Here is an 8,326-nt window from a genome sequence, read left to right as displayed (position 1 = left end):
AATCATGGCCAAATGTGGTGCTCCATACACCTATTTGCTGACAATCAGTGTCAAATACCATCCAGTTTAAAACCAGTTTGAAGATGACAGCTGAAGGTTTGCTTCGTGAGCTCATGTGACGAGCACTGTGGGCGTACATCTGACAACAATGGATGAAGAACCTGTGAACAGATCAATCAAACCTCTGCATGTGAAACAGATCATATATATGATGTATAAATGAAAAGTGATCTTTAGAGATCATTGTAAGAGCATCATGTAATGATTACCATTACAGAATGTAATCTTATGACATTAACTAAATAACAAATATCAGAAGAATTCAAGAATCAACACACTTCTTTTCTGGGTGGTTTTATTCCATTCGACCTCATCTTAAGTTCCTGAAAGGACTTGCTTAACAAATAAAAACAAAGAAATAAAAAAACAACTGCCATTTAAAACCAGTTCAATAAAAATGGACAAAGGAAATAGATTTCTGTGAACTGAACCGTTCGGTGTTGCTGATTGTTCTCAGATGAAAAGCACTTTCCACAGAAAAAAACAACAACAACAACAACAACAACATAACAATGGTGAAAAAAGCTGCCATGACTGTGCTGCGATCTCTTTCACAGGCCAATAAAAAGATAACGGTATGAAACTCCACATGTGCTGTTCAACACCAAAATAGCGTCCCTATCAATATTTAAATAGGATGAGTCAATAAAAAGAGACTTTCCGAGCAGAAGATAGAACAGATGTGAATACTGTTTACTTTCAAATATGAAAACATGTTGTTCAAAAAAGAAGAGCGCTAAAAGAAGACAGCCATCTGAGCCACATCATCATACACTGACGACCCTCTGAGGAACACCGCCAGAACGATTATCTTAAAACATGAGAAGGTTCAAACCATTAAAGCTTCCTAATGTGGTGACTGGATAAACTGGAACTATTTGAAAACATTTTATCTGAACTCTGTGGAACCTTTTGCCGTCTTTGTGGTGCTCATCTCATCCACGTGCCCCGGCTCAGCCCGCCGACTGGAGGCATCCCGGGTGGCAGCGGAGGGGGGAGCTGATTGTGTCCAACAGTCGATGGTGGTGGGTACCCACCACTCAAACTAGGCGCCAGCCCCATGACTGAGGGGGGTGGAGGTGCAAGCAGGTAGCTATAGGCTGAGAGTGGGGGCGTGTGGTAGGAGGTGGTGCCTGTGGGGTAGTGGTGGTAGCCAAGTGGTGGAGCACAGGCCTGGGGTACAGTGGTGTAACAGGAGCCCTCTGTCTTCATCATGGACTGGAGCTTCTGGTAGCCTTCGCTGGACACCAGGGAGTTAGAGGTGGGGAGGTCCTTGGGTGGAGGAGGTGGTGGAGGTGGGCACTGGGGTAAAGGTGGGGGGGGTGGTTTAGAGGGGAGATCTGGGGCCGGTGGGTAGGAGGATGGGGGTCTGTGTTCTGTGGGACAAAAGAAAGAAGCAGTGAATGTTGATCCAACAAAATAATAGTCCAGAGTGTGGAAGAACGAGTTGACGCCGCAGAGCCGAACCCCAGCACTGCTCACCATGTACCAGAGTGTCTGAATGGCCTGCTAGTCTACATAGATGAAATCAGTACTTGGCCTGAGGACTAAACCTGGTTTATGCTTCTGCGTCGCGGCAACGCCGTACCTACAGCGTACACCCGACGCCGTCACTGAGCATTCATAGTTCTGCGTCGAGGGAACGCGTTGCTCCGCAATTCACCGCCAAGCTGCTAGGGGGGTGTGGCTGTGTCTTTGTATGGTTTCAGGGGGCTCTTGCTGCTGCGAAGAGGAGTTGTAGAGGTGGTCGTACTTGCGTACCTCCTCGATAATTCTTTCTTCGGCTATGTCCATTTTTTCTTGTAGCTCTCACCACAGAAACTTTGAAAATGGTGGTGTTGTTGTGCTGCGACAATAGGGCTGCGACTGAACCGAAAATTACGTTCTGAGCGGACCAATCACAGTCCTCGACGTTCACGTCACGACGCGTTGACGCAACGCGTAGTCAGGATTTTTTGGAGGTGCACGTCAGGCTACGGCGTAGGGGTCTGCGTTGACGGCGTAGGTACGGCGTCAACGCAACGCAGAAGCATAAACCAGGCTTAAGGCCTCTGGGTTTGTTGTTTGACACCTCAGACGGCTTTGAAGCAGGAGAAGGAATGGGATGATTTCCCTCTGCTAATGTTCAATATACAGGAACAACAGATAGAACATTCAGAGAAGACAGAGCTGGATATACTTCTGAAGTACAGCCACAGCCAATAAAACTCTAGATGATGTTGGAAATGTGGCTGCTGAAGGACTGCTCTCCTGGACGTCTGAATGGACGGCACATGACGGAAAGGTGCCACTGGAATGCTGCAGAGTAACGGCTAACATTTCCACTTTTTGAATCTATAGATGAATAGAGAACACTATACTTTAGCTGCTTAATATTGCACTATGTTCACCAGCTAGCCTCCAACTGTGTCGGTCTGTGTTTTGCTGCTGAGCAGGTCTTGCACAGCAGGTTTTTATTCGTCCTTCTCTGCAAACTGCACCCTGCTGCTGCTTGAAATGACACTATGAGAACTGAGAGAGTGAACCAAAACACGAAAGATGCAGCCAGACGGCTGAACAATGATCTGAAGCTCCACATAAAACCCCGTGAAAGGAGGAGCTGCAGATAATTCTCTGTAGGGTCATCACTACCACAGACCAGAGACAAGGAAAGGAATAAATGACCACCTTTTTAAGCGTGGAATATTTGAAAAGTAAAGTCTTTCTTAACGATGTGAGGACAACTAATGGAGTGAAGAGCAGAGGACACTGACCTGGGTTTATGGACACTGGAGGAGGAGGGGGTGGAGGAGGAGGTGGAGGAGGTTCTAGATTTGTGAGCTCTGGAAGACAAAAACAAGACAAATATATAGATGAATGAGCTTAAACACAACTCTGAGTCCTTCAGTGTGTTTGGTATCTGCTAGTGAGGAGCAGTCTTACTTACTGATGGCCTTGCTGTCATCTTTAGGGGAAGGCTGAAAAAAAAAAGAAAACTAGTTTGAATTTAAAGCATAAATGGGATTAAACAGATGCTAACAGCGGTGGAGATGTGGTCCACTCACCTGAGCTGGTCTGGGGCTGGTCTGAGGGGACACCTTCTTGGCTGGTGGTGGGACTGATGGTAACAGGATGGAGGACTGTGGGGGGTTTTCCCCTGTTCCTATCCCTCCATCAGGCATCTGCTGCTTAGCCTGAGAATATAAGTCCAGGATCTGGTGGCAGATATCTGTGTGACACAGGAGCACAGGACAGACACAGGAGAGCAAAAACTGGAATTAGTGCCTCACAGCTGTATGTCTCTACCAGCCGGTCAGGTTGCATTTACATCCATGTGTGTCCAGACTCATAATACATGTACTGCAGAGGGAATTTAAGTGTATTGGTGAAACGGGAGTTCTCACTATATTGACATGTATGATTCCAGTGAATAATGTCCAGGTAGAAACATGCCGTCTTCACTTACAGAGTATTTTTCCAGAGGAGCACAGAGGACTGATAGAGAGCTTCATCACATGGTGCAACAACAATCACCTGAAGCTCAATATCAGCTGAACCAATGAGCTTGTGCTGGACTACAATGCTTCAAATATGGATGCTGCTGCAAAGAAGCTACAAACTCTAAAACATGGATGCTTCACACACATGTTCAACCCCACAGCACAGAAGATCTAAACAATCAGCACAGTTTGAAGATGGACAATCAAGATTAGAGTCACCATTCAGTGTCTGACCAAATGTGAATTATGGTCACAATGGTCCTGAGTGATGGTGTAAATAATGGACAGAAAGTGTTTCTGCAGAACAGCGTGATGTCACAGTGAAGTTGACCTTTGACCTTTTAGATATAAAATGTCATCACTTCATTGTTTTACTCAATGAGACATTTGTGTGAAATTTTGTCAGAATCAGAGTGTGAGTTCATGAAACACTGTCTTTGAAACAACTGGAAAAAAGCTGCATTTGTATTGGCACTGAAACAAGAACAGACGCTAAAACATATTTCATTTGGTTATTTTTTGTATTTGATGTGTTTTTCACTAATATTTTTCATCATGTCTGTTTTTTTTTTGACACTGTCAGTGTTTATTCAGTGTTACCGCTTTTCAGTTGGAACATTCTGTCACAGTTTCAGGGTGGAGAGGACAGGTTTGAGAGGGGGGGACAGACAGTGCGATCTACTTATCTGTATACTATTGAGAACACGTAACTTCTCAATTCAAAGCCTCTGAGAAAAGGCTGAAAGATAGAATAGCTCACATACAGTACTTCCATTACCTTCCAGCACCTCCACAGGCACATCATGGACAAACTGCTCCCACCAGCGCCGGGACGACTGCTTGGAGGTCCACTCCTGGATGTCGAACTTACAGAGACGTCCAGCCAGGTACATGACAGCCACCGCTATGATCTGTGGCTCCCACTGCAGGGCCACCATGGTGCAGAGGCTGCGGAGGACCAGATTATTAGTGAGATTACAGATTGAGATTACACGTGATGCTGCTTTCTGAGCGTACCTGTCATTCACAAAGGTCCACGCCATCTGAACCAGCTTCTGCACCTTGTTCTTGTCACCTGAAAGACAGTGGACGGTTTTGTTTTTGTCACTCTTTCAATATTAACAATCCTGACACAGATTTAGGCACGCTACAATTCAAGGCCTCGTGTGGATTTGTTTGATCACCACTTTTCTCAGTGTATCTGTCAGAGGTAAATCTGGTCCAGAAAAGGCCAAAGACCAACAGGGACACCTTTGAGTTGCTTAGCGTAGCGCAGCAGGAACTGGTAGGGATGCTCCACCTGCAGGTCAAACTTGATGGTCTGCAGCAGGATGCGCTCCAACACCATCACCTCCTCCTGTTGGGAAGAAGATTATTCCTCGAGACTTTACAGGAAAAAACATCATCAAAACATCTTATCTAAAACCTCTTTCTGTGAATGTTCGTAGATTGATGAGCACTTCCTGCCGCTAGCATGAGACTACGAGTGTCTTAAGACATGTATCATTTGAAGGAGTCAATGCTAACCATGGTTTTGATGGTTTTTAGTGCTTTTATGCTTTCACCATGACAACTAATGCGTTCTCTAAATAATGTGTAGTTCATGTTATTCATAATGTTTCACTCGAACACTGGGAGCATCAAAGCTTAGGCATGAGACAATGGTTCAAACTGACTGACCATTCAAAGGGCTGAAGGAGACAAAGATGCCGCTGAGCAGCCATTACATAAGAATAAAAGAAATCACCAGCTGAAGCGTTATAGAATCAAACTGTGCAGATTTAAACAGGAACAGGTTCCTGTTTCAGTGATGAGTGCACAATAATGTCTAGAACAAGCTGAGATTAACAGCTGTGCTGCTTTAGCAAAGCTACTCTTAAAACTTGAAACTAGAAACAGAAGGTTAGTCGAGGGTTAGCTCTGTTGGAAATGGATACGGGCTATCAGCTGAACATACCATGGACCGACAAATCACACTTTAAACCCCTCAATCTAACCACTGAGTGGACTGCAGAGGGCCCAAAGAAAGACAGGCTCCCAAAATATTTAGAGCCCAGTTGCGAGTCACTTATTCTTTTCTGAATTGGAAAACAAATGTAAATCAAATGCGCTCATGGAGCACTATGAGGAAATAAAGTAAATACATGCTTCAATCATGTCACTCATCATTATTCTTCTTTCGAGGCCAAACCTACTTCACAACTGGTGTCTCAATTATATGTTTTATCTGTGTTAAAAAAGTCATTATTGAAAGAGAGAAGAAAAACATCAATATAAGAGGTGATTTCAAATGGATCCAGTCAAATTACTAATTCTTAAGTTTTCCCAGCACCGTGGACAATGACATGAAGACAACTTCACGTGTTGTTTTGGAAAATGCATTTAAAAATGGAAGGCTTGTAGAATTTCACCCACAAAATGCTGCAAAACTCGAGAAACTGGGTCCAGGAAAGACTAGACTGAAGGCTGGCAATGACAATAGTTTCTGTATTACTCTCTGACTGTTTGGTCTCAATCTGACATCATTCCAGTACTTTCATAAAGACAGCACTCGTCATGTCCTGGGGAAAGGGTTCCGTGCTACAGACCTTGGGATCATCTCCAAACTGTGCAAACTGGATGTCATTGAGCAGGCTGCGAGCCGTCTTGATGATGTCTTTGCACTTCTTTGGAGTTTCCTCCACTTTGCCTGCGAGGAAAAGGCAGCATCCTCCTGTCACCTGCAGACACATCAACCAGGTTAGGAACAAAACATAATCCTTCAAATTTTAGCGCAAGAATAACATGAAACAGATCAGAGGAATCAGTGATGTCTGCCAAGTTAAGTACTTACATATCGAGGAAACTGCTTGAAGGAGTGGAACATGTAGAAGCGGTGGAAGTAAACAATCCCAGTAGCCAGTGTGTCATAGTGCCTGCAGCCACAGAGGTTAAGGATGCTGACAGAGGTTTCAACACTGGACAGCAGATATTTATCAATCAGTCTCAGACAAGATGACCTGATCTATAGAGCCTGAGTGCTTTCACACGCAACCTGTCATAACAGCGCCCCTGGCATGTTTGCCAGGTTAGTGTGGTTCATTTGGGCTGGTGTGAACGCTGTCAGATGAACCCTGGTGACCTGTGAAAGTTTGGTAGCTATGTGTACACATGTGCTCATCAACGGCGAGTGTTTTCCCTGATTAATAGGTGAAGAAATATGAACTGCTGCATGAACTTCCATCAGTCACCAGACCTTGATTTCCACATGGTTGCTGATGATGCAGGGTGACATCAGGTGGGAATGGACCCTAACACTCCTCTCCTCTTTATTGTTAAAGCCCGCAAGCAGCACAGCTCTTCAGCCAGAGCTCTTTCTAAGACTTTACATGACTCTATTTGTCTCTGGTGAGGATCACTGCTGATGATGAGCAGGAGCTGCGGTACAACTTAAGAGACTGACTACTTCACTGTGATTGGTCACATTCAGCCAAATTAGACATTCTTCGAGGTTTCTTCTCTAAGGACTGAAGGCTACACGCGCACAATGTATCCTCTACTCCGCAACATAACACCGGGTAGCCACACGAACCATCCATGGACATGGACACAGCATCGATATGTCATTCAGAGTGGGAGCTTTGTGTCCCGCAGCCTAACGTGAAGCACGCAGCACCTGTCGTGTCGGTGCCGCAGCTAGCAGGTTAGCTAACGTCTCCACCAAAAGGATACAGCCCGAGCCGCGTGCCAACATCAAAGATGAACCGAGCCCCCTCTCGGCGGTACCGGGCCTCAGTGGCGGGGTCCAGTCCCTCTGACTGGGATGGAGTGTGGGCCAGGTCCTTCTTGTCCCAGTACCAGCATGGTTTGATGTGGTCCAGGGTGGCCGGGTCCTTCCTGTCCCAGAATAAGAGGGGTCTGATGAGGTCCAGGGTGAGCTGGTCCTTCTTGTCCCGCTAGCAGCAGGACTTCGGGCTGGATCTGAATTCTCTTGTTGAAGAAAACCGCATTGAACCTGCTACCAACTGTTCCAGGCAGTCGGCGAACAAGAGATGCTACGAGCTACTGTAACATCCAGCGTACAGCAAGAGAGGAGGCAAAGACACAACCGCGACACAATGTCTTCAACCGAACTACTGCAGCCTTCACGTCGTCATGGCAGCCAGCAACACGCGGGGAAAGTCTACGAGCAGAATCCCACTGACGTATAAAAAGTCAAATATCCAGAATCCGCTCTGATAGTATCCGCGTACTCCAGTGGCAGACACATCAACCTGTCCAAACAAAGACCACCGGACGCCATGTTTTTTTCCCCCGAGCGTGGCTAAGACATGACCCGCCCTAATCTGCCTCTGATTGGCTAGTGGCGTGCTCCGTGCGGTCGTTGGTTGGGTTGGTTCTCCACTCTCTGGCTTTGGGCAGAGCCCGTGAAAAAGAGAGTTGCAGCACGCGCTGCTACACGGTCACGTGGTTCACGCAGCTCTCTGTAGTTCCAAACAAATCCAAGCTGCCAACCTGTTTGTATGGAGCATTTTTCCAGCACAGAGACCGTATTAATTACTTTCTGTGTTTGATCTTGTGGAGAAGAGGGTACTTGTACTCTACTTGAGTATTTCCATTTTCTGCTGCTTTCTATTGCTACACTACATTTCCGAGCCAAATATTGGCCTTTTTACTGCACTACGTTGATTTGATGACTTCAGTTACTTTGCAGACTCAGATCAATAACTCAAAATCCAATCAACCAATAAATGATGATGTAATATTATGAACACGATAAGATGGTCCTCAGAGTGACGTTCCCAAGC

At 45.7% G+C, this 8,326-nt stretch overlaps 1 protein-coding gene across 1 annotated transcript; it reads right to left on the bottom strand.

Moving 5' to 3' along the window:
- Positions 1–345: 345 nt before the first annotated feature.
- On the bottom strand, positions 346–7,856 carry LOC143332180 (cyclin-K-like). The gene is made up of 10 exons (XM_076749476.1): positions 7,251–7,856; positions 6,373–6,454; positions 6,128–6,259; positions 4,791–4,896; positions 4,557–4,614; positions 4,318–4,487; positions 3,105–3,268; positions 2,987–3,017; positions 2,814–2,882; positions 346–1,436 (listed from the first exon to the last, which is right to left on the bottom strand). The coding sequence occupies exons 2-10, from the start codon at positions 6,403–6,405 to the stop codon at positions 991–993; spliced, it is 1,209 nt and encodes a 402-aa protein (XP_076605591.1). The 5' UTR covers positions 6,406–6,454; positions 7,251–7,856; the 3' UTR covers positions 346–990.
- Between the last annotated feature and the right edge of the window lie 470 nt (positions 7,857–8,326).

Source organism: Chaetodon auriga, chromosome 14, assembly GCF_051107435.1.
Source record: "Chaetodon auriga isolate fChaAug3 chromosome 14, fChaAug3.hap1, whole genome shotgun sequence".
NCBI classification, from domain to species: Eukaryota; Metazoa; Chordata; class Actinopteri; order Chaetodontiformes; family Chaetodontidae; genus Chaetodon; species Chaetodon auriga.
This window is presented reverse-complemented; position numbering and strand designations above follow the sequence as displayed.